At 43.7% G+C, this 27562-nt stretch overlaps 1 protein-coding gene across 2 annotated transcripts in view; it reads left to right on the top strand.

Annotated features, from left to right (window-relative positions):
* Positions 1–27562, top strand: part of kiaa0513 (KIAA0513 ortholog) — a 261844-nt gene that overhangs the window by 216768 nt on the left and 17514 nt on the right. For both annotated transcript variants that reach the window (XM_034175730.1, XM_034175729.1), the window contains one exon: positions 578–658. In XM_034175730.1, coding sequence (XP_034031621.1) covers positions 578–658 — 81 coding nt within the window. The remainder of the gene's footprint in view (positions 1–577; positions 659–27562) is intronic.

The raw sequence follows: 27562 nt of genomic DNA, 5'->3' as shown, positions 1-27562 counted from the left end.
ATTCAGATTCTAATTAAAGTGCACCCGAGCCAGCCACTACTACGTAGTAAGTAAACTGTGATGTTTGCTACCTGACCTGAGTGCCATGTGAACTGTGAAAATAAGGGCTGACCATGTGTGTGTGTTCCTGCACGTACGCTTTCAACCTAAGGGCTCCAGTGACCTCCTCCTTCATGCCCCCAGTCACCATAGCAGGTTTGGTGCCAATTGCTTAATTACTGTGGCTGTGCATAGAGAACACACATGCGGTGAGCTTTATATATTAGATCATTATAATATTGTTACAATATTACATAGCTAGTGATTATTATATCACTAGCTTTGGTCTTGCATGTATTTTGATCTGCAGTGTTTTCATATCATGTCATTCATTACTTTTTCATGCACATTGTGATTATTTGGCTTCGTGTTGACCTTGACACATGCCCCCAAGGGAGTTCAAAAATAAGATATGATTTTAAAACAAATGTAAGATGATTAGTATCTTTGCTCTTGATGTCTGGCTGTATGACATTTATCACTGAGCAGAATGTCAACAGGTGGTGATGTCAATTAAAACCAACTCTGTCTGTTACAGGGAGAAGTGGTGTCATATGAGCCAAGAGGAGAAGGATGACAGCTCTAAAATTGATGAGAACATTGCTTTTGGTCAGCTGGGGTGAGAAAGCAGAAACCATGTTTGTCTATGCATTAATAGAGCACAAAAAAATTCAAGCCTTTTCATGCAGACCTGTTTTTTTTTGTACCTATTCTTGGTACTCATCAGCTAGCAACAAAATACACAGAAGAGGTGTCACCACATCCACAACACTACAGAACCATCTTGGGTCCTAGATTGGAATCACCCAGGCACACAACTGGTCCATCCACACATCTTGAAAATAACGGTCTGCTGGTGAAACGTGAGTGCCCCTTGGCCTTCTCCAGCTGCAGCTGTGCTGAAATGTGCCCAGAGAGACGTGCCATGTGGTCACGGCCTCATAGCTCCTGTTCTGTTACAGTGCAGGTGATTCTCCTTATCAGAGTTTATATAAGCAACCCTTTGACAAAGTAATTCTCACAGTACAGAAGAATTCTCTGAAGAGACCGAATACCAAGGACACCCAGTCATTGACTTAACTCAGTGGTTAGTGTGCAATTCTCACAACCATGCATGAGGATGGGAAGTACATGGATCACAAAGAACTGTTGTTAGCCCATAAAGGTATTGACAACCTCCTATCTCCGTAGTTCTTCCCAGGTGTTGCTTGAGCTCAGTAATTGAGGACCTAGAGACCAGTGGTGGCTGGTGGAGGAAAAAAAAGTCTTGGTGGGGCTGGTGTGCCAATAGATATCCCTGCCTTGTCCAGTACAGGCATTCAAATGAACAGTCGGAAAATTACTACAATTCCACAATAATCATTTCATGTCCTTCTTAAAATCAGCACAGATTCACAGTGACCTTTGTCACCATTCTTGCTGTTTTTACCCCATAACTCCATAACATTCAGTCATAGATAATCCAAACTGTATATTTTTGGAATATTTATGATCAGACAAATAATGTGTTATACTTTTCAATATGATTGGAGCATTTTTAAATTTTTACCCCTGTGTAATTCTTCATTGACCCCTACCTGGCCGCCATATTGGATTTTCAAGTGGCCCGCACTTTTTCTCAAACACTGATTTATGAAAAACATTCATGCCAAATCTGATGCTTGTATCACCAGTGGTGGGCACAGATAACCAAAAAATTAACTTCGATAACAGATAAGATAACTGAAAAGTTATCTTTGATAAAGATAAACCACCCAAAAATGTATCGAAAGTTACAGATAACCGATAAATTCCGGTGTTGTCTATGGGACATTTGCAGTTACTAAAGAGCTGAAATTGATTTTTAACACAGTTGCTTTTGAAAGCATCAAAAGCGGTAAAAGACCTAAAGAATAAGCAAGAATGTTTGACCATGCTGCCCCCTGCAGGAAGCAGCACAGACAAATCCTGAGAGCACCCACGAAATCAACTCTTTACTAATCATAATCATTTTTCTTTCAACATTCTGCCCCTGCTGGAAACTCTTGTTTACAACAGCACTCCCACAACAGAAGCCCACTGAGAGCAGCCATAAGACCAGCTCCCTATCAATTTCAACACTCCGGTCAGGCGGAGGTCTTGAAAAATAAAGTCATACTAACTTATGGTTTTTTGAAAATACTGATAGAATAACTCCATTAATGTCAATTCTGTCATTTGTACAAAGTTAAAATATAGCATATATCTTTTAATGTTGAATAAGGCACTAATTCTGAGGTTTTGTAACAAACACAGACCGCAAAGCATTCTGGGTAAAAGTGCTAAACAGTGATTGGTTCAGTAATCCATTATGTAAACCAACACATTAATGTGATGTGTGTCGTGTGTTGGTTTAAAGATAAATGTGCTTTTGTAAAATATTCCATTTTTATTTGTAAAAACAGGCATTTTTACGGAGCCCTGGAAGTGTCATCGCAATTGCGTGTTTTAAAACTTTTATGATGTTGTAAAACGTGCAGTCAATATTAGTAAGTAAGTAAGTAAATTTATTTATATAGTGCCTTTCACAGACATAAGGCCATGTACACATGTTGTCGGGTATTTGTAAAACCGAATGTCTTACCCTTTCAGTTTGGGGAAAAAACTTCATCCACACTACATTGTTTAAAAAAAAAAATCTATCCACATCAAACCGTATAAATGTGTTGTCTGCCAAACCTTTGGGTGGCGGTACTGATTAAAATTCTATCCAATCAGGAGCCTTATTCTCTTGTCGTCACTTCCACAAAAACTAAAAACATGGCGCCAACCTCGTTCGTGTGGACCGATAAGGAGTCGGAATTACTTCTAACCGTAGTTTTAGAATACAAAGTTAACAAATATATGCACACAAAAAGCGCCTGGACAATGGACAATCCCAACACTTTGAGAGCAGCCATGTACCCAGACGTTTAATACTGCCATGAACACTCCTGGCCAGTAGATGGGAGTAGCGGCCTTGAAAAAATGTCAAACAAAATTCCAGATAATCTGTGTCTGCTACATCTAAGATGCGTGGAATTTAACAAACGCAAATACACTAACGTCTATAAATCCAGAGAATATATTCACGAGAGTTTTAAGCACTAGAGGTTAATGCTGTTATCTGTGGACCCTGAACAGAGTGTCTGAAATGCATTTGTCCTGTCGTGAACATCTGAGATTACCTTATGCTACCCATAATGCATTGCTGCCTGGCACAGCATGTGCTCACAAAACCCTAAAAATTAGCACATTACTTTAAAACGAAAACATATATCTGATATTTTCACTTTATAAACTTCTAAAATGAGTGGTTAAAATTTGAACCATAAGTTAAACATGTATGCCTCTGGATGACTTGGTGACATTGTTATTATATTAGTATGGTGTTAAAGGAAATGACTTTTTTTTTTGGTCACCAGTTCTCCTTTGCTTACAGAGGATAGAGTGGTTTCGGTTTGCAGAGGGTAGAACAACATGCATATTAGGAAACTTTTAACAGGTAGATCTCAACAGCTTTAACAGTTTTAAAAATATTTTTCACTGTTCAGCTTAGTTTAGTACGTTATTGGTCTAAAAGTTATCGGACGGTAATTCATCGGAAGATAATTACTCCGATGATAGTTTTTAAATTTATCTAAAACGATAATCCGATAATTCAAACATTATCTTCGATAATTATCTGTTATCGGATTATCGGAAGTGTGCCCACCACTGTGTATCACCAAGTGAAGGATTGTTTCAGTTATCTGTCTTTATCCTGTTTAAAGTCGAGAAGCACCTTGCCGATTCTGATGTTGTCATTGGTGTGGTGATGAGGATGTTTAGAAGACTAACAGTTTTGGTGAATGTGTCTTGAAGGTTATTATTATCAACACCTGATGTCAGTGCACCACAAATCAGTTGGTACAGATCAGCTGTGTTTTGACAGGTGAATGACAGAAAGGTGATAAAACATGGATTTCCAAGTGAATTTAAATATTTTTGGCCAAAATATAACGTTTGAGGAATGGGAAGAGGAGGAGAGCAAACGAGAAGAACAGCAAAAGCAACGGAATAAAGATTTAACATCGGGCGAACTGGACAAGATTGAAGACGGGAAAGAAGTAGAGAACAGTTCTATCCTTGCGGGCTGCCGGAGCGCTCCGCATCAAAAATCAAAACAGCGAGCATAGTTTCTGGACCTGGTGCCAGAGTTGGCAACAGCTTCATACTGCAAAGAGGGGGGCGGTGTGAGTGACCCGCTGTGGCACTTACCGAGTCTGCATCGGAGGCAAAATATCTTGAGACTGGCATAAAATAGTCCCAAATACTTACGCATTTTATCAAGTTCTGTTAACTTAAATAAATATTTGTGTGTTAGCTCACTGTGTGGGACCATGGTGTAAGCAGATTAAACAACGAGAAGCTGTGCATTATACGGTTTGAATGCACTTCGCAGAGTAACACCACTCCACTTCGCGTCGTGGTGTCTTAGACTCCGCGTATCATTCATCTGAACAGCTCTTCATGCATCCAGACATCTTACAGTGGTGTGTGTGTGTGTGTGTGTGTGTGTGTGTGTGTGTGTGTTACAAGAACCAGCACCGTCAGTTAGCTCAGTGAAATCGTAGTCCCGCTTATGTTGTCCCACAAGCACTTGTGCTCACACAACTGGGACAGCGCTTGTGCGCACGCCCACTACCAAAGAAACAAAACAGACTGTGCACTTCCTCAGTGCAGCAAAAAAAAGGCCAGGTTTTCATTCCAACATCCTGCTAACAGCCTCCAGACACCTTAGCGCATTCATTTTGTGTGTGTGTGGGGGGGGGGGGGGGGGGCATGCATGCGTGTGTAGTAGGGTGGTTCAAAAAAATAAAAGTTGGAAATTCATTACTCTCACCCCTTGATTTTATGATGCTTTGGGAAAAAAGAAAGCCTGCCAAATATTTTTGTCATACATTAATATTTAGAGGTAGCACATCATAGCTGAAGGTCGTAAATATATCAATTATCGCTGCCCGAGTGCCCGTGCTATAGGTTATCCATTATCCAGTATCTAATCACATCACTTATAAAGAGGATAGAAGTTAACCACCTGAGTGTAACTAAAGTATAATTTTATATTCAATTTAAAACTATACCTGGGTTTAAATATTTCTCACAAACAACATACTTTCAAAAATGTTATTTTAGGCTACAAGCTGAAAATTTTGCTTCAATTCACAGCTTCTTTTCTTTCAGATCTTTGGTGATGGTGAATCTAATCTTGACCATTTTTATGGACCACCCTAGTGTGTAGGGGTGTTTGTAGGTGTGTCTGTGTGTGTGTGCGCGCAGAGTGCAATGGTACCAAACATACGGAACCAAATTGCACTCTAAATGCACGACGAAATAGGACGAATGTCACGTGACATGCAAAGCACCAAGAGGGCTGTGAAAACTCAACGGATCTGCAAAATTCCACAGATTTCATCATGGGGGGGAGTGTTAGTGTTTTACTCTGTAATCCTGATCGTCACTGAGTTATTAAAATGTCTCCCGCAAAGTGTTCTTTTTTTACGACATCGTGCAAGTTTTATTTCATTTCACAGCCCTGGGTGTTACAGATACAAATCGATATCCTTGGATCCGCAGAGGAGAAAAATCGCTCCCTCAAAGCCTGGCTGTTACGTCAGTTGTAAAGCGGGACTGGTTGATTGCTGCGGCAACGCTGTGTGGCTCCTGTACAACGCTTAACCTAAATGTAGCATGTGGACATTGCAAACTTTTAGAGCTCTAAGGTTTTTAAAAGAAGAATTGTGCAGCACGTCTGTGTCACGGACAGACGTCGGACAGAGAGAAGATGGGAAGAAAGATGGTTTGAAAAGTCTGATCAGAACAAGAATCTGTGGAATTGTCGCTGGCTTCATCAACATACCTGAAAGATAAAAGAAATGGGAAAAGTGAACTGTGCCATCGGGAAACACGGTGAGAATTTTTCTCTCTGGAAAATAAACATTGTGCTGTTCAAACAGGATTTTATAAAAGATTGACTTTTTTCATTAATCTAGACTTTCATTGAAAAAAAAGACTGGCTTTGAATGGATTTACATGAATTTACAGAAGATTATGTGGCTTTTTTACTATAAGGTATGTTATTGATATTTTACCATAATTTTCAAAATATTGTCCAAGATTTAGCTGTGGTTTTTGAAATGCTGTAACAGTCTTTTCAGTCTTCATGAATTTCATGTAGTTTAATTGTTATGCGTTAATGCATAATTTGGTTTACAATTAAAAGGAAAATCATTCCAGGTCCTACTTCCACGTCATATTCTGTTATTTCAACATAATCCTTGACGGTTCAAGTGAAAGGTTGAATACAGGGTCATTTAAATATGCATTAATTTTGAGATTTTTTTGTTCCAGAGGATGCTGAAAATGTATCATTAGATAAAAAATTTGGTTTCTGTGATCCCACGGTGCCCGAGACCCTGGCTCCTGGGGGTCTATGCCCCCCATACCCCCTGCAAATTTTCCTCGGCTTTCACAATATTCATTTCACAGCTGTGACCAATAAAATGACAAGGATCCACTCAGCCGTTATAGGAAAACTGATAATATTTTAATCTCATAATAGAATAAATGTTGCAATGTATAACATAAAATAAATATTATATAACATCTGAGTGGATCCTTGTCATTTGATTGGTGTTTTGTATGTCACATGATAGGGATTTTTTTTTTTGTCCCATTTGTGTTGCATTGCATTTAGTGCACAAATGTGGTTCCATATGCTTTGTACCATTGCATGCTGCACCCATGCACACACTATTGGTGGCGGCAATTAGCTAAACATGACGGAGTTTGTTTTGCTGACAGATGACAATTTGAATGAGCTAATTGACGGTGCTAATTCTTCTAAGACACACACAAAAAATTAAATCCACAACGCTGTAAGCCGTCTGGAGGCAGGATGAGCTGTTAGGAAGAAAAGCTGAGGGGTATCATGGACTGCATGGTCAGAATTATTTTTGAAGTTGACTGAGACCAATTTTGGACTCCTATTTAAAGTTTGTGTTGTTGGAGCTTGTGACATAATAGTGTGACTGTTGATGTCACAAGCTCCATACCAAAATGTTAGTCCGTTTTGTGTTGTTTATAAATTAATAAAATATGAAATGACAAGAATCTGTTTTAGCTGTTATATAAAACAAATGAATGTTTTTACATTATTTCAATGGAACAAATATTTAAGGGGAGGTAATGGTCTACAGGGGAGGTGATGGTCTAGTGGTTAAGCATTGGGTTTGAGACCCGAGGATCAAATCCCAGCCTGGCCGGAAAATCACTAAGGGCCCTTGGGCAAGGTCCTTAATCCCCTACTTGCACCCAGTGTGTAGTGAGTACCTTGTATGGCAGCTCCATCACATCAGGATGAATGTGAGGCATTATTGTAAAGCGCTTTGAGCATCTGATGCAGATAGAAAAGCACTATATAAATGCAGTCCATTTACCATTTACATTTTAATTCAGTGAAAGATGGAATGTACCACTCAACTGGGCTTAGCCTCGTTGAACGGTATGTTCCATCTTTCACCTCGTGAAATATTCGTATCATTGAACTCAAGCATTCATTATTTATATATTATATGACTGCATATGCATGGTTATAAAAAGACATTTGAAATTAAACTAATGCCATGGATTTCATGTTTTTGCAAAAAGAAAAAAAAATATATAAAAAATGTTTTCTTGATTGAAAGCTGGAAAGTTAGGTAGTTGAGAAGATTAAATTATTATCATAATACTGCATCAAAATTGTGAAAAAAACATGTAGTTAGTTGGTCATTATTTGGTAAAGACTGTTTCTGATGTCGAAACAGTGTTTTGAACCTGCAGCTATGGAAACATCTTTTGGAACAGGTCATGAGATTTAACAGTCCGTGAGTCAGTATGGCTGTGTGATGCTTCAGTTGAGAGAGGACTAGTTCCAGTAGTGGTTTCTGATCAGCAGATTTTACAGATGAATCAGAATCAGAATTTCTTTATTGTCCCGCAAAGGGAAATTAGTGTTGCAGCAGGAGCACACAAAGACAAGGTACACAAAGACAATAATATAACAATATAAACGGTAAGAATAAGACCAATTGAAAGTCTGAAATCAAACATAATAAAAACAATACCCATACACATACAATGTCAAATATTCAATCCAGAATCCATGCCAAAACAAAGTATTGCAAAAGTGCAATATGTGGATGTGCAAATAAGCAATAGTAGTGCAAAATACACAAGAGCATCAAAGGCTAATTGCCATTAAGTAATGAAATTGCACTGGGGATAAATGAGACCTGAAATCTTTTCGTCCTCCTCATAGGAGCCCTAAAACAATGGCCTGAGGGCAAAAGCTCAAATTCTTTTTTCAATTTGTGATTAGTGACGTGGTCCGTCTTTAGTCTTCTCGGGATGTCGTCTTTTAGATAACACAAACTAATTGCAAGTGATATGCTAGAAAAGGACACAACACTTTAGAATAATTCAGCCTTAAGCAAGATAAAATGCACAGAGTTTTTAAGTTTATTTAAGCCTTCGACACAGAGCTTAGACAAACTGAGTCCTCTAGAGAGACTGAATAGGTGACAACCGCGCTCATCTATTTATTGGAGACCCGCGGGCATCGCTCCTCCTTCGACTTTATTTATTTCATTCCCAAGACATGGTTTTCTATTGGAAGCGTCCTCTAGTGAACCCTAAGCAGGTGTTAGGCCATTATTTCAATGTGACAAACGCTCCCATTAAAACGTGAAGGATTTACAACTGATTTTTTTAAAAGACCTTCAGCCACAGGTGCAGCTGGCCTGAGGCCCCCCGCACGTGGCCTCAGCCACAGGTGCAGCTGGCCCGAGGCCCCTCGCACGTGGCCTGCGGGAAAGCACCTAAAAGGCCTTGGAAAGCCCCTGACAGACTGAATGACTAATAGAGCCCCTTTTTTTTTGGGTTGAACACCTGCTAGTTCAGCCAGAGGACATACAGTTCAGATCAGGACACTTGATAGTTCATCACAGTTCAAATATGGACCTAAAAATTCTTCTACATTAGGACAATCCAAAATAGCATTAGCCTGTCTGTTATAAATAGACATTGCCCCAGCCTGCTGACTTCCTGAGATTTTTCCAGCAGTTTTAACAAGACTGCTGAGACGACTCTTATTAGGACAATTCAAATTTCCAAACCATGCAACAATACAAAAAGTCAAAACAGATTCAGTAAAACTTCTATAAAAGAGAGTCATCATCTCAGAAGAAACCTGGAAGGTTCTCATCTTCCTCAGATGTACACGTAAGGGTCCCTTCACACATAACATGATTGAAGCTGACTAGCGCACAAAGGAGGAATTGCATGCTTGTGAAAAATCTGAGCTTCCTCAAACGCCTCCTACAGCTGTGGCCACAACATTCGTGCACACAAACAGCCAAAAGACAGTGAATGCCCTGCACATGCTCATTCGATCCCTCTCTCGGCAGGTATCGGCCAAATTCCAGGTGACACACACGAACATCCAACACCGCTCGCGCATCTTGAAGTAGAAGTTGACGAACACTAGCTTGGCACAACCATGGAGCAGAACCAGTATTCGCAGCGGCTGACTTAGGGTCCTGTGGCCGACGCAGCAATAGAGGAGCCATAGGGTTAAGATTGCAATAAACTCCAAGTTACTCACTTGTAACAAGGCCGTTGTGGCTACTCCGATGATGTTGTTGGTCATGGTTCAGACTCCTTTTTCTTATGTCAGTGGTGGTTTCTCTGTTTGCTTCCAGAAGCTCCTTCCTCTCCAAGGTTCAATGCTGGATTGATCAGGGCATGCCGGTGCCTCGAATGTTTATGGGCTCCATTGCTCCTCCCCCCTTGTAGAGGAGGGGTTTCCTGTCTTCTTCCGCCTTTGACAGATCTCTCCTCCCACATGAGCGCATGGCGGCTCAAACGCCCCCTTTCACAAGAACAAATCCTATCACTCCGGAGATAACAAGCCCTAAAAGCATCAATAAATAGGGCCAAATTTTACTGAGCAGGTTGCCCATCCAACCCGTCACTACTCCAAATCCTTCTTCAATTATTTCTCCCGCCTCCTCTAGCACTGTAGTGAAGACTCCTGTGATAGCCATTCCTGCTCTCTCATACCACGTGCATTCATGCTCCTTTCTTCCTTGTCCACAGTGCATCCAGTGCTCCTCAGGAGAATGGCAAGTTCCATTGCTGTAAATGCGATTCGGCCCCAGCCATTCATACCCATGGGTCTCATTACCTTCACACAGGCTCTTTCTGAAGGCATGACCTTCTGCCAGGATGATTATCAGATCTGCAACAAATGGCACTATTTTTCCCACTACTTCCTTTCTCCATTCCGTGCCCTAGAATGACCTTGGCGCATCCGACTTTAGGTGGGAAAGTTCTTTTCCGCACACTGTTTATCTTTTTCCAAGCTGTCTGATGCCCATGGGTGTCGTACTCATTGGTATAATGCTCCTTGCAGTGTTGCTGTCAGCCAGGAACAAGTTGACAGTGTTAATGGGCGAGACTGATCGTGCACATAGTATTTGCTCTATCACAGTGCATGTTCCAAGGTCTCGGATTGATTTAGGGTTCTTGGTTTATTCCAAATACCAGGCCATATGGCCCAATCCTTGGCATAAACCGTAGCTAGGTATTGGTACTTCACCCAGTAGTTGTTGCTGTTTGTCAGACATGGAATTACCGACTCTTTTACTTTGCATTCCTCTATTCCCCACTATGTTGACTCCATATCTCTCCTGTGTTTTTCATTCCAGGCTTGGAGGTCTGGTTCTTCTTTACTCCTGTGCAATCATATATCCACTTGCCCTAGTTCTGACTTTGTTTATAGGGCACCTAAGGGGTTTTACCATCACTCGCGTAGGATGTACCATTTAGGCTGTCAAAGATGTTGTCCACCACAAATTTGTCGATATTTTGGAAATCTCCTGCTGACACCGCCACCAGCTCATCAGGTGTTGGTAGCTTCTGCACATTCATATCTGTCTGGCATGGTTCTTTAAGGCCTCGTCCAGTCCAGGTAGATCCTGCTGGGAAGGTGCCAACAAAGTGCTGCAGCGGGATAATCCAGCTCCACGGCAAGGAGTTGTTAAGCCATTTCTCATCATAAGCACTTGTTATCTCACCGTATGTCCTTTTGTTTACCAGGTACCAAGGCTCTGTTGCTCTGGTGATCACCATGAAGTTCTGAGTAGTACAGCTCCTCTGCATATTCCAAAAACATGGGGATAAGAACTGCATTTCATGTCAATATGCATCCTCTGGTAATGTTCCTGTATAACTCTCTGTACGGGGTGTCCTTAAAGCCCAGGTTTATCGGAGTCAGAGTGGGTCTTCGTGGCGGTGTAACGAGTGGGACAGCCGTTCCTGGTGCTGGTGTTGGCATGACACCTGTGGCTGCAGTTGGGCTGCTGACAGCTCCGGCTCCCTTTGCTGAGTTCTGGGTCGTGCCTTTTCTTTTCGTTGGTCTGGGTGTGAAATTTCTTCGGCGAGAATGATATGCAACTTGGGGTCTTGTTCTGGGTGCTCGTCTCCAGGTGTGCTCACAAAACAGGTTGTAGTACCCCCAGAACTCCCATCTCGGCAATGCCGTGATGCAGGTGTCGTTTTGCTCAGGCGCCGGGACTATTGCTACTTCTTCCCAGTAACCCTGCTGGTTGTAGCCCAGTAGGGGTCTGCATCCCCATGAGCCAGAGGTGGGACAAAGTCATTCTCAAGTCATGTCATTGGCAAGTCTAAAGTCCCACATCACAAGTCTCAAGTCAGCTTGCAAACAATTCTCATGATGGTAGCTGCTGCTCTTCAATGACTTCCTCCTTCAAATTCATCAAGGTCTGGTGGTAGCGATCCTGGGGGCCTCCTCCAATGTTGTGTTGGTAACATTGGTATCTTCATCTCTATTCATTCGAGGACCACCAACTTGGCTGTCCTCTTATGACTTTACTTTCTTCTTATTGCAGTTGGCTCTCTTCTTCTTTACTGTCGGTTTCAGTGTACTTTCTTTCTTTCTCCTTTCTTCATAGAATTGGTACTCTAGGTCCCAACTCTTCACCACTGCATCCATCTGTAGGACTGTTGTTTCATCTATCCTCACAAATGTAACCTCCCCTCTCCTGCCTTTAGTCACCTCCCTCGGAGCTCTCACATAGCGTTGGGGCAGGATCGGCAGTTTCAGCCCATGCCACACTTGCTCTAATGTCTGGCCTTTGTCCAACCCAGCTCTCGCTCTAGCAATGTGAGAATCCTCATTGCAAGGGTCTTCCAATACTCTTCTAGCATAGTGGTTCCGTGCTGGTTCCCCCATGCCAATGGGTTGGCTGGTTACATGGCCCAACCACATGGACTTACCCTCTTCGTGGTTAGAGACTTTGTTGATAAGGGGCCACACTTCTTTCAGATAGTCTTTTATGTCTTCATTTTGTCCCTTCTCTCGCACCAGTATTTTCAATTTCTTGAATTCTCTGAAGTCTTTTCCTTCTGCCTGGATTCCCTCTTGACTCCCCTGTGGATTCTGCTTCACGGGCACAGGTTGGAAGTCCCGAGTAGTGGGGTCCGTCCAGGGGTCAGGTTGAGGGTTGGATTGCGGCTGCTCTGTCTCGCCATCTTCCTCCACGTTTTCCTCGCTAGTCTCCTTCATCACCTGCCTTGACCACCGTAGACCGGCTGTCTTCATCTTTGTTAACATCACATCATGAGCAACTCCCAAGTACGCCACTCAGAAATGGGTTGTCAAGTCTTTACAAGCTGTCAGTGTAGGGTAGGAGGGCCACATAAGGATGTTAGCTCCTACAGTGGCAGTCACCTCGAGGGTCTTTTTGCTCTTCCTGTCTTTTGATCCGTTCCCCGGGGATGTTGTATTCTGTTTGTCCAACTTCTGGGGTGCATGCTTGCCGCTTGTCTCAGGTCTCTACTGGGTTGTATCTTGAGTCCCTCACTATCCTTTCGGAGGCTGTATGTACATTAAATACCTCTACATCTCTCTCTCTTCCACAATACTGTCCAGTTCGCAGTTCTTTGTGAGTGATCTCTCTTTCCCCCCACTGCAGACAGCCGCTCGTCTTCTGCCGCATCCGACAGGTTAGCTTCATCATCTGCATCGTTGTTCTGGTTGTCCTCGATGTCTGACTCACGAACAGGGCTTGTCTCTTATGTTCAAGGCGCGCAGGGTCGTAATCTCCCTCGGGGAGACTCGGCTGTCCTCATGTCTTCAATAGCTCATGGCTCGAGCAGCGGGTCCTCTTATTCGCTGTCTGTCTGAGAGGGCCTGACAACTTCTCTCTCTCGTTGTGATGGGGTTTTAACCTTGGGGACCGTCTGAGTTCTGCTTATGACTCATGCCGGAATTTTCTGAGGGGTTCTGGACTTAATTCCTTGTACTTTTACTGATGGACCAATCTCTTCGTTCGCCACACTAGGCTGCGATCTTATCACCAGCGGGGAACTAGTTGTTGTCTTCCCTACCATGCCTTTAGTCTTGATCAGGCTTCCCAGGCTTCCACCGAGGTTCATGGCTTCTAACACTCTCCTCATCCAGTCTTGCTCCTGTTCCCTGCTGGTAACTACTATAATCTCCTTCACCGAGCCCTGTGTGGGGGTTCGCATGTGTAGGTTCACCACCGCCATGGCCACTTTCTCTGCCTTTTCCCATGGCATATTCCCAGATCTTAATCCATCAACACACACTACCACTCACCTGAGTTCATGCTCTCTGGCTTGGTCAACGGCTTTTCCCAAAGCCCTCAGCATTCTTTCTGTGTATCCTGGTGACTTATCCTTCCCCAAATAACTTTCAGCGGGGACATGGAGGATCATATGATAGGGAAGATTTGCACCACTTGTTATTTCCACTTGACTCTTCACTTCTGACTCCCTACCTTCTCTTCCTTCCTTCCTTACCGGCTCTTCCCTTGAGCTCTGCTCAGATTTTCCATTTGTAATCTTCAATCTCTGATTAGTGAAGAGAATGAGCCCGTCACCATCGATCTCCCAAGGACTCCCAAAATAATGGTATGCCCTGCATTCCGCTTATGTGGTCATCCTTTGAGTCCCTTTGGGGAGTGGTCTCAATTCCTTCATCCATTCCAATTGCTCTGGCTTAAATTTGTTTGTTTTTGACTTAGGCTTTCGTCTATGCCCTGAAATCTCTCGGGATCATCCCTCGCTTTTGGGGTGGTTATCTGGGTCTTCTTCGGATCTTTTGGTGCTGAGATGTCCCGACTTCCCGTGCACATTGGGTGACAGGCCTTGCTGAGGGGGTCTCCCCTGTACCATCAGCAGGCTCCCTTGTTCTTCCATCTGCTCAGTCATCCTTTTGACCATTGGTGTTGTGCTGATGCTAGTCTTTGGGGTAGGTTCAGCCATTGGTAGCCAAAGCTCATCTGCGTTGGCCCAGAGCTGTTGAGCCCCTGCTCCTCTTGGGGCTGATCCACATCCAAGTGATCTGATTTTGCATCACTCAGGTGCTCCGTACCTGGTCCAGGTCACGACTCTTCTCCATTTTCTTCTGCTCCACCAGCAGGCTCATTTTTCTCCCCATCACTGCTTAGATAATCCTGTGTGTCCTGGGCAAGGCTTCTGTTCTCATCTGCCTCTGGGTTAATCTTTTTTTGGCTTTTCCCCCAATTCTTTCAGCCAGTTTGCCATGGCTTTATTCTCCTTATACTGACTGGTTTCCCACACGGAAGGGTTATTCAAGATTGCGTCTGTTCACAGCAACCCTGCTGTCATCTTTACTACAGATCTTCCCCGGGCTTATCATGGCAGTTAGCCTACCTTCTTGCCACCCTTCTAGTACCTTACACCACCATTCGAGCCACTCCTGGATTTTGTTTTTGGTTTTTGGGACTTGTGGGCACCTTAGGACTACCACCATCTGCTCCTCCACCTTGCATCCAGAGTGGAAGGCTCCTGATCCTCTCATGACCTCACACATCCTTCTCTTCATGAGTTCCTCGGTCATTCCCACAGCGTAGCTTTTGACATACCTCTGGACTGGACCCGTCCAGGTGTCATATCCGTCTCCATACAGCACAATCCTGGAGGGTAGCCAGAGGGTGGACAGCGTTGACTGAGAATCTCCTTCCTCTTCTCCTGGCTCTGGCTGGGTGTCAGGTCTCTGCACATTACCTGATCCCCCCTCACCGTCTGGCAAGGTTGCAGCAGTCACTGCAGGATCTTCTGTCATGACAAATTTACTGGTAGTTCCTTCTTTCCTTCAGCAGTCCTCAACATTCACACAGTTACTGAGTTGGTCGTTAACGCTGCTGCTGGCTTTATCACCCCCACGGCTGCAGTCTCTGTCATCTCGAGTCATCTGTCCCTCAAAGTGTCTCGTGGTACCTGGAGTCAGGGATGAGTGACAGACTAGTTGGCTATTCAGCGCTGATCTCAGGATTCAGCTTAACTGTCCTTTCTAAGCCACTCCTTTCCCCGCTTCTCCTCGGAAACTCTCGCGGAGCTGGTGACTCTGGGCGTCCTCGCAGGGCTGCCTTCATTCTGACGCTCCAGCAGTCATCTTCCTCTCCTTCACGTCCACTTTGCCTGGGTGGTTCCACACGACCGGCAATACTTATCTGCCAGGGTTCCTCTGTAGACCCAACTAGCCTTCTGTTGGGTCCCTGTTTGGGCGCCACATGTCAGATCTGACCCAAGTGCCGCCCCTGTTAAAGGAGGCACTGGACCAACTCTCCATCTAAGGCACAGGTGTCAAACTGATTCCAGAAAGGTGCCAAGAGGGTGCAGGTTTTCTTTGTAACCACCCGCTGCACCAGGTGATTTCACTGATTAACATCACTTTGAAGCAGATGGAATCAGTTAATCAGTGAACTCACCTGGTGCAGTGGGTGGTTACAAAGAAAACCTGCACCCTCTTGGCCCTTTCTGGAATCAGTTTGACACCTATGATCTAAGGGGTCCAACCCCCAGTCCCCTGCGGGTATTACCCGGGAGGGTTAGACTGAAGGCTGTTTAAGATGGTGGCGAGGAGACTCGGCTAGTTGCTCACTGCCTTCATCCGGACGTCCATCCCCGCTTTACTCCTACCTCACACCCTGGCCGAATAGCCATGGAGTCGGGATACAAAGCCGGCCACGCCCGTTAACGGCAGCTCTTCTGTAACCGTTCTGGGTTCTTGGAAAGTGCTAGAAAAGGCTTTAGTGATCCGTACAGCGGATCCCAAGGGGTGTGTTACTTTTACAGGACCAGAAAAAACCTTACAGAGCCTGTTGATGTTAAGCACACTTAACCAATTTAATTACCATTCCTTAAGAAGAATCCAAAAGTCCAATGTCCGCACTTGTGCTTTGACTGCAGTTGGAAAATTTATTGCAGAGTTGACAAGTGCAGGCATACAGAGCAAACTTTAACTTTGACAAAAATAAACAAAATGATAATATTGATAAAAAAAAATGGCAAAACAATTGTAAAATGCTGAATTTGAAGGTCCGATAAAAGGGAAACTTGACTCAGTTTATAATCCAAAGTCTGAATAAAAGCAGAGTAAAGTCCAAATTATAATCCAGAAAATTGAGGTCAAAAATCCAATTAGATGGGATGAAATCCAAAGTATAATCTAAAACTTGAATGAAAGAGAGAGGGAAGAACTACTTGGCCTTGTAGTTTTGTCCTTTTTTTGCTGAACTGTAATCCTCTGGTGGAACACTAAACTTTGTACAAAGTCTTAATGTCCCTCAAGGTTCACAATCATTGCAGTGTTAGAGCTTAAAGATCTTCAAGCAGGGAATTTTTATAAAAATCAGTAAAATCAACTGTGCTACTTTGTCATCGTTATAGGGCTCCTGGCCCATACTGTGAATTCTTAGATGAATTTGGTGAGTTTATCTCTAATTTGTCAACCCGTGCAGATAGCATTCTGATTGCTAATGACTTAAACATTTATATAAGTAAGCCTTTTTACCCCCTCTGCAAATCTTTATTGAACATTATAGATGTATTAGGATTCCAGCAGTGCATTCAGGGTTGGACACACATTTGTGAAAATACCCTGGATTTGGTCCTCGTTTGTGGTATCGCTGTCACAAATATCGACATCATGCATCTTGCGTCAGTGGTCTCTGGTCACTCACTTATCAAGTTTACAGTCTTGCTGTTGTGTTTAGTGGAACAAGAACCTTATTTATCACTGTGGCGACGTATCAGCTCCTCAACTACGACTGAACTCGAAGCTAGACTGCCTGATATCTTAGCATCACTTTTGGAAAATGACCATTCAGTAGACAGTCTTGTGGATAGCTTAAACTCAGTGCTCACAACCACACTCGACATGATTGCCCCACCTATATAAAAACCACAACCTCCCAAAACACAGTCGCCTTGGTTCAGTGACTACTTACGTGGCCTCAAGTATAAGGTTGGAGGTCTAGAACGAAAATGGCATAGATCAAAACTAGAAGTATTTCACCTCGTGTGGTGTGGTGCTATCTTATACTATAATTATGCACTACTGGCTGCAAAGTGAACCTATTACTCTAATTTGATCAACAAAAACAAGCATAATTCAAAGTTCTTGGTCAGTGGCAACACTCTCCATTTACAGTCCAAGAATTTTTAGATTACTTCGAGAAGAAAATAGATGACATTACATTAAATATATCCCAGCATGCCTTAATCCAGCCACTACACCCTGTTATCAAGGTGGGTCCCATCACTGATGTATTAAATTGCATTTGGACCACATCATCACAACGGCTGTGGTGCTGTTGGATCTCAGTGCTGTGTTTGATACTGTGGATCATCATATTCTATTTGATAGGCTGGAAATGTTATGTGTCGGACGCGGTCGGAGCACCGACCCAGCGTTTGACAGGACCCAACATAAAATAAGCAGAGCACGGTTCAAAAGATAACAGAATTTAATAATCATAGTGAGTTTAGTGATAAACAACCAAAAATGTCCGTGGTCTGGTGAGGTGAAAACACGGTGCGCTCTCAGCAGCGCAGACAGTCCGGAGCCACAGCAGTTCGGACCCAGGGACCCCGCCAACACCCCCCAGGTGGCCGCGACAAACCGAGTCTGTGAAGAAAGAAAACATGAGGCAAGTCCAACACTCTCCACCCAGAGAGACACAGCTCAAAGGTGCACACAATCAGCAAACACTTCCTGGCTTAAATATATATCAGCTTCTCACCCTGCAGGCATGGAACAACTCAGTTCAAATCTCCACTGCAGCAGAAGCTGATTAGACAATTAGCATAACGTGACAGCTCAATACAAGGTGTGATGGACACCAAATCCACTGTCATTACTTCATAAAAGTCACCAAAACCAAATTACCTCAGGAAGTGTGCTGAAGAGCGTGAGACCTCACCCAATCCTCCCTCACAGACTGTGGCATCAAACCTGGAGCGGTCTCTGCGTCCGTAATGGTGAGATTGTTCTCCTGACGCTGATCTCATACGTCTGCTCACAAGGTGGAGTCTCTGGCAATCACACACTGTGTATTCAAGGTTTAAGTTCAGCAACCTCTGATCAAGACAGAATACACCACAGCTGTGAGCCCTGATGACCTGCACGTGAAAACAAGCCTCAGGTGTTCAGGGTGAGGTCCTAATACTCAGCCACTCAGTCCTGAATGCATACCACCTGGTGGGAGAAACAGAAAAACAAAAACCAAGCCAGCCAAACACCCCAGCACACAACAGTACCCCACCCTCACGGGAAGCCTCCTGGCAACCACACGAACCTGGGCCAGAAAAAACACCCCCCTCCAGGGACCATGGCTGGAATGTTGGCTGAGAGCAAAAAACACCTCCTGCAGCTTCAGCTCTTTGTGCTGACGATCCAGCTGGGAAAGGCCCGTCTCCAGGAGCTGTGCCTTACTGCGCTCTGAAGACAGCTCCGTCGTCAGCTCCGTCGTCAGCTGCTTAACCTACAATGTTACTCTCTTCATATGGTCATTGATCATCTCAATGTTGAGCTTCTCTAGTTCTTCCTTCAGCTGGAGAATGCAAGCTTCCAGCCGCCTCCTCTCCTCTGCCAACAGGGAACTTCGTGTTGAGACTATCAATCTCATCTTGGAGCTTATCTTTTCTCACCCTGAGCCTGTCTGCAGTAGACTGCTCCTCCTGGGTGTGTAGCATGTCTCCCTTCATGACTTTAAGCTTCTTATCACTGTCTTTAGCATCATTAACTGCTTCATCCCTGGACATTTGCAGCTCTTCCAGTCCTCTTATCTGATCTTTCAGTCGGGCCTGCAGTTTCTTCAGCTGCTATAAGACATTATCGCGATTTTCATTAGCATCTTCAAGAAGGCCTTCAAGCCCTCCCAGATCCAGCTCCCATGTCTTCTTGGCAGAGTGGGCCTGGGAACATTGCCTGCATTCATCCTCCAGCTCCTCCAGCTGAATCTTCATCTCCTCCAGTTGCTGCTCCATGGCACGCTTGGACCTCTCCAAACTGTGAACTCTTTCCAAAGTCATCCATCTCAGTCTTGAGCACTTTGTTAAACCGGTCAAGTTCACCTTTCAGGTCTGTAAGAGACTTCAACTCCCCTGCCAGGGTCAAGACTTTTGTCTCCTTCTCCCTGGCCTCCGCTTCGGCATGATAATGCTCCTCTGCATATCGAGTAGCAATGCATTTCTCTTTGGCCCACATCTGGTCAAACTTCTTTTGCTTCCTCTTCAGATTGGAGACGATCTGCCGAAGGTGGTCCTGGTCCACCATGAGGTCATCCGACTCTTGCTGCAAACGGATTTCTGTCTTATCCAGTTTGTCCATAGGCTGAACTTTTCTACTCCAGCTGCCGCTGAACACCGTCCAAACTCCCATTGGACTCACTTGAGGCCCTCTTCAGCCCCCTCTACTGACAAGGCGTCCTATCCTGCCTTTGTCTTCCTTTCAACCAGCTGAGTCTAGAGAGTAGAAACTGGCTTCTCCACAGTCTTCTTGCGCTCTTCATCTTCTTTCAGCATCTCCTGCAACATATTCCCCTCATCCTCCATCTGCCCTAGGCGGATGGAGAAGGAAGGTGTCTAATGGATTTCCTCTTGGAGCAGCTCCTGAGTATCCTGCAGCTGACACTCCAGTGCCGAGATGTCTCTTGTTGAATTTGATGATCTTGCCTTCTGCTTCATTTAGCAGCAACATGTAGGGACCAACACCCCCCAGAGGACATCCTGCCAGCTCCAGGAGTAATAACCACAGCCGAGGTCCCTCTGGGATCCAAAGTCACCCACGGGGGCTCCCAGCGCCTCCCAGAGGACCGTTCCATCAAACCCCAGGAGACACCCCCCCCATGACTAACAGACCCAGCCCCGGCCGTCTACGGCTAGATGGTCCCACAGTCATTTCCCCCCCAGAGGACACCACAGTCACACCCTGAGGGCGGAAACTGGGGGAAAAAAACATACAAACAAACAAAACAACAACCCCAACCCCACCCCCTCAGTGCAGGGGAAACTGGAACTACGTCCAGTGTCACCAACCATGACTATACCCCAAAAGTCAACCGGGAGGAGTGGAACAGCGGTAATGGTGTACGGCACAAAACGGCGCCACCCCTCCGACTTTTAAACCAGCCACCAGCTGCGGGTATATTCCACTGCCCCAAACCTCAGCTACGCCGATGGCGTACGGCTCAAAGGCGCGCTGAAGCTGGAGGTGGAACAGGGAATTAACAAAAAACACCCCTAAACCCCCCCCACCCGGGTGCAGAGGTTACCTGGGAAACGGCCAGCATAACCGAACTGCACCACCCCAGCAACGCCAATGGCAAACGGCACAGAGGCGCGCCAAGGCTGGAGGTTGTAAAGGGAATTAAAAAAAAATAAAAAAATACCCCAAACACCCCCCCCGTCCCGGGTGCAGAGGTTACCTGGGAAATGCCCAGCATAACCGAACTGCACCACCCCAGCAACACCGACAACGTACGGCTCAAACGGCCGGAGCCAGAGGAGAAGAGAGGGAACAACAAAAAAAAAAAAGAGAAAAAGAAAAAGAAAAAACCCAATTACCCCCCATCACCCCCAGAGGACCGTCCCATCAAACCCTGGGAGGTGAAACCAAAAGAAATAAAAAAGAAAGACCAACAGACAAACATAAAGTCACCTGGGTCAAACTATGCTCCAGACAGCCTGCGTTTTCAACTCCACCAGACCACAGACAGTGCTTTAAACCCACAAAAACAACAAATTAACCCCTGATAAAAACACCACATACTAAAACAAGAAACAGATAATAGACCAATAAAAAAAACTAACATTGGCCTACATCGTCAAGTGCAAAGAATGGAAAAACATTGTGTTTTCCATCCTTTGAACCTAGACGGTAATGTGACTCTGTCACCAACAGAGGGAGCCAAAGTGCCAAATAAGAAAATCCCCGTGGTAACAGAGTAAAATCCAATTCACACTGCTGTAAACGACAGCAGGTTATAACAAACAGCTTAAAGTGCAAAATAAATACCACCGGGGCTGCTACAACAGGCGTCGGAGCCAGCTGCATGGGAGGAGACGGGGCTACAGCCGTAACAGCGGGGTGCGACGCGACCCAAGCTGTGAACTCCACCATGCGCTCACCAACGCGCACAACCCGGGCGGAGAGCACCCGCAACTCATCCTGGATCAACTCCAACATCTGCTGCAGCCTTCCCGGCAAAAATACCGTCTCTGCTTCCGCTGGTCCATTGTTAAATGGCCAGAGACTACTGTTATGTATCAGACGCGGTCGGAGCACCGACCCAGCGTTTCACAGGACCCAGCATAAAATAAGCAGAGCACGGTTCAAAAGATAACAGAATTTAATAATCATAGTGAGTTTAGTGATAAACAACCAAAAATGTCCGCGGTCTGGTGAGGTGAAAACGCGGCGCGCTCTCAGCAGTGCAAACGGTCTGGAACCACAGCAGTTCGGACCCAGGGACCCCGCCGACACCCCCCAGGTGGCCGCGACAAACCGAGTCTGTGAAGAAAGAAAACATGAGGTGAGTCCAACACTCTCAACCCAGAGAGACACAGCTCAAAGGTGCACACAATCAGCAAACACTTCCTGGCTTAAATATATATCAGCTTCTCACCCTGCAGGCATGGAACAACTCAGTTCAAATCTCCACTGCAGCAGAAGCTGATTAGACAATTAGCATAACGTGACAGCTCAATACAACAAGGTGTGAGGGACACCAAATCCACTGTCATTATTTCATAAAAGTCATCACAACCAAATTACCTCAGGAAGTGTGCTGAAGAGCGTGAGACCTCACCCAATCCTCCCTCACGGACTGTGGCATCAAACCTGGAGCGGTCTCTGCGTCCGTAATGGTGAGATTGTTCTCCTGATGCCGATCTCACACGTCTGCTCACAAGGTGGAGTCTCTGGCAATCACACACTGTGCATTCAAGGTTTAAGTTCAGCAATCTCTGATCAAGACAGAATACACCACAGCTGTGAGCCCTGATGACCTGCACGTGAAAACAAGCCTCAGGTGTTCAGGGTGAGGTCCTAATACTCAGCCACTCAGTCCTGAATGCATACCACCTGGTGGGAGAAACAGAAAAACAAAAACCAAGCCAGCCAAACACCCCAGCACACAACAGGAAAATTATTTTAGGATTACTGGGAATGCCCTTGCATCGTTGACATCATACCTGACCAATCGTTCTCACTGTGTTTTGTACAATAACACTACCTCTAACCTTAGTGACATGAAATATGAGCTTCCACAGGGTTCCATCTTAGGCCCGTTGCTTTTCTCATTTTATTTGGCCAAATACTGCTTTGTTTTGAGATTATCTTTCATTTCTATGCTGATGATACTGCCATACATGCTGACAACTGCTGGTAATCTCATCCACATAAAGTCCTTAGAGGATTGCCTTGCGCCAGTGAAAAGCTGGATTTTTTTATCTGACGTTGTCCTTTGACATCCACATTAGAGACGTTTGTCCAGTACTGTCTTGGCTGATGCTGATCAGCCAAATACATGCCTTGGAAAACCTTGTAACTGTTAGCATGGCCTAAGCAGTGGGTCACTCCTGTGAGTCTGGTTTGCTTGAGGTTTCTTCCTCATTATCATCAGAGGGAGTTTTTCTTTACCATTGTCACACATGTGCTTGCTCTAGGGGTTGGTAAGGTTAGACCTTACTTGTGTGAAGCACCTTGAGGCAACTTTGTTGTGATTTGGGGCTATGTAAACTAAATAAATTGAATTGAAACTAAGCAATATTTGTATTTTAACAATGAAATTGGCAAAGCCAAAGAAAAAGATGAATGCAGGCAGGAACTGGGATTGTCACAGGGAAAACAAATGAAAACCCAGGCATCTGTACATAGTGTGGCTAAGAATGTGAAATAAAAAGATTATCAGTAGCTCCAAGCTCCTGCCAGAACTAGGAAAACTCAGGAGTAATAGTTTAACAAGGTGATGCATTAATGTGCCATAAATACTTATATTGTTCAATTTGAATTGATACTGAGAATTATTATTTTTGAGTCTTTGAATTGTCATTTCCTTTACGGTCTACTTTCCTGAGCCACAATGTATGTTTTTTGGATTAAATACAGGTAGCACAATATAAGTTGTGTGAAAAGACTGGAGTGGAAAAATTGACCTCACCCAACAAAAAATACATTTTTTTGGAGATGGTTTTTAGACCTGAAAATGCACCAGAATGCATCAGAGAGTATCTGAGATTTTAGACCCAGACCCCACGCCAGGGGCTTTGGACCGTCAGCCATTGCAAGAAAATTTTCAGTTTTTTCTTTTTTTTAAACCATAGCCCACTTTCATCACTGTACTTGTGTCCTTAGACAGCTCTTTGGTCTTGGCCATGGTGAATACGTTGGAGTGTGATTGATTAAGTGTGTGGACAGGTGTCTTTTATACAGGTAACGAGTTCAAACAGGTGCAGTTAATACAGGTAAAGAGTGCAGAATAGGAGGACTTCTTAAAGAAAAACTAACAGGTCTGTAAGAGCCAGAATTATTGCTGGTTGGGTGGTGATCAAATGCTTATTTCATGCAGTAAAATGTAAATTAATTATTACAAATCATACAATGTAATTTTCTGTTTTTTTTATTATTATTATTATTCTGTATCTACAGTTGAAGTTTACCTACAATACAAATTACAGACCTACATTCTTTGTAGGTGGGAAAACTTGTAAAATTGACAGTGGATCAAATACGTATTTGTCTCACTGTGTGTGTGTGTGTGTGTGTGTGTGTATATATATACAGTAGTGTTCAGAATAATATTAGTGCTATGTGACTAAAAATATTAATCCAGGTTTTGAGTATATTTCTTATTGTTACATGGGAAACAAGGTACCAGTAGATTCAGTAGATTTTTACAAATCCAACAAGACCAAGCATTCATGATATGCACACTCTTAAGGCTATGAAATTGGGCTATTAGTAAAAAAAAAAAAAGTAGAAAAGGGGGTGTTCACAATAATAGTAGCATCTGCTGTTGACGCTACAAACTTAAAACTATTATGTTCAAACTGCTTTTTTAGCAATCCTGTGAATCACTAAACTAGTATTTAGTTGTATAACCACAGTTTTTCATGATTTCTTCACATCTGCGAGGCATTAATGTTGTTGGTTTGGAACCAAGATTTTGCCCGTTTACTAGTGTGCTTGGGATCATTGTCTTGTTGAAACACCCATTTCAAAGGCATGTCCTCTTCAGCATAAGGCAACATGACCTTTTCAAGTATTTTGACATAGCCAAACTGATCCATGATACCTGGTATGCAATATATAGGCCCAACACCATAGTAGGAGAAACATGCCCATATCATGATGCTTGCACAACCATGCTTCACTGTCTTCACTGTGAACTGTGGCTTGAATTCAGAGTTTGGGGGTCGTCTCACAAACTGTCTGCGGCCCTTGGACCCAAAAAGAACAATTTTACTCTCATCAGTCCACAAAATATTCCTTCATTTCTCTTTAAGACAGTTGATGTGTTCTTTGGCAAATTGTAACCTCTTCTGCACGTCTTTTATTTAACAGAGGGACTTTGTGGGGGATTCTTGCAAATAAATTAACTTTACACAGGAGTCTTCTAACTGTCACAGCAATTACAGATAACTCCAGACTGTCTTTGATTATCCTGGAGCTGATCAATGGGTGAGCCTTTGCCATTCTGGTTATTCTTCTATCCATTTTGCTGGTTGTTTTCCGTTTTCTTTCACATTTCTTTTTTTTTTGTCTATTTTAAAGCATTGGAGCTCATTGTAGAGGAACAGCCTAGAATTTTTTGCACCTGCTTATAAGTTTTCCCCTCTCCAATCAACTTTTTAATCAAACTACGCTGTTCTTCTGAACAATGTCTTGAATGTCCCATTTTCCTCAGACTTTCAAAGAGAAAAGCATGTTCAACAGTTGCTGGCTTCATCCTTAAATAGGGGACACCTGATTCACGCCTGTTTGTTCCACAAAATTGACGAACTCACTGACTGAATGCCACACTACTATTATTGTGAACACCCCCTTTTCTACTTTTTTTTTTTTACTAATAGCCCAATTTCATAGCCTTAAGAGTGTGCATATCATGAATGCTTGGCCTTGTTGGATTTGTGAGAATCTACTGAATCTACTGGTACCTTGATTCCCATGTAACAATAAGAAATATACTCAAAACCTGGATTAATCTTTTTAGTCACATAGCACTACTATTATTCTGAACACTAAATAAGTATTTGAACACCCTGCGATTTTGTAAGTTCTCCCACTTAGAAATCATGGAGGGTTCTGAAATTTTCATCTTAGGTGCATGTCCACTGTGAGACATAATCTAAAAAAAAAAATCCGGAAATTACAATGTATGATTTTTTTTAATAATTTATTTGTATGTTACTGCTGCAAATAAGTATTTGAACACCTGTGAAAATCTATGTTAATATTTGGTACAGTAGCCTTTGTTTGCAATTACAGAGGTCAAACGTTTCCTGTAGTTTTTTTTACCAGGTTTGCACACACTGCAGCAGGGATTTTGGTCCACTCCTCCATACAGATCTTCTACAGATTCTATTATCCAGACCACTCCAGGACCTTAAAATGCTTCTTACGGAGCCCCTCCTTAGTTGCCCTGGCTGTGTGTTTGGAGTCATTGTCATGCTGGAAGACCCAGCCATGACCCATCTTCAGTGCTCTTACAGAGGGAAGGAGGTTGTTTGTCAAAATCTCGCAATACATGACCCCATCCATCCTCCCTTCAATATGGTGCAGTCGTCCTGTCCCCTTTGCAGAAGAGCACCCCCAGAGTATGATGTTTCCACCCCCATGCTTCAGAGTTGGAATGGTTTTCTTGGGGTTGTTCTCATCCTCTAAACATGGTAAGTGGAGTCCAAAAAGCTCTATTGTGGTCTCATCTGACCACATGACCTTCTCCCATGCCTCATCTGGATCATCCAGATGATCACTGGTGAACTTCAAACAGGCCTGGACATGTGCTGGCTTGAGCAGTGGGACCTTGCTGCCCTGCAGGATTTTAAACCATGACAGCATCATGTGTTACTAATGTAATCTTTGTGACTGTGGTCCCAGCTCTCTTCAGGTCATTGACCAGGTCCTCCTGTGTAGTTCTGAGCTTTCTCAGAATCATCCTTACCCCACAAAGTGAGATCTTGCATGGAATCCCAGACCGAGGGAAATTGACAGTCATCTTGTGTTTCATCCACTTTCTAATAAATAATCATAACAGTTGTTGTCGTCTACGAAGCTGCTTGCCTGTTGTCCTGTAGCCCACCCCAGCCTTGTGCAGGTCTACAGTTTTGTCCCTGGTGTCCTTAGACAGCTCTTTGGTCTTGGCTATGGTGGACAGGTTGGAGTGTGATTGATTGAGTGTGTGAACAGGTGTCTTTTATACAGGTAACAAGTTCAAACAGGTGCAATTAATACAGGTAAAGAGTTCAGAATAAGAGGGCTTCTTAAAGAAAAATTAACAGGTCTGTGAGAGACAGAATTCTTGCTGGTTGGTAGGGGGTCAAATACTTATTTGCAGCAGTAACATACAAATAAATTATTAAAATTCATACATTGTGATTTCCGGATTTTTTTTTAGATTATGTCTCTCACAGTGGACATGCACCTAAGATGAAAATTTCAGACCCCTCCATGATTTCTAAGTGGGAGAACTTGCAGGGTGTTCAAATACTTATTTGCCTCACTGTATGTATGTGTGTGTGTATATATATATACACTCAACAAAAATATAAACGCAACACTTTTGGTTTTGCTCCCATTTTGTATGAGATGAACTCAAAGATCTAAAACTTTTTGCACATACACAATATCACCATTTCCCTCAAATATTGTTCACAAACCAGTCTAAATCTGTGATAGTGAGCACTTCTCCTTTGCTGAGATAATCCATCCCACCTCACAGGTGTGCCATATCAAGATGCTGATTAGACACCATGATTAGTGCACAGGTGTGCCTTAGACTGTCCACAATAAAAGGCCACTCTGAAAGGTGCAGTTTTGTTTTATTGGGGGGGGATACCAGTCAGTATCTGGTGTGACCACCAT

Source organism: Thalassophryne amazonica, chromosome 8 (assembly GCF_902500255.1).
Source record: "Thalassophryne amazonica chromosome 8, fThaAma1.1, whole genome shotgun sequence".
Classification (NCBI taxonomy): Eukaryota; Metazoa; Chordata; class Actinopteri; order Batrachoidiformes; family Batrachoididae; genus Thalassophryne; species Thalassophryne amazonica.
The sequence above is the reverse complement of the archived record's forward strand: the minus strand, read 5'-3'. Positions and strand labels throughout refer to the sequence as shown.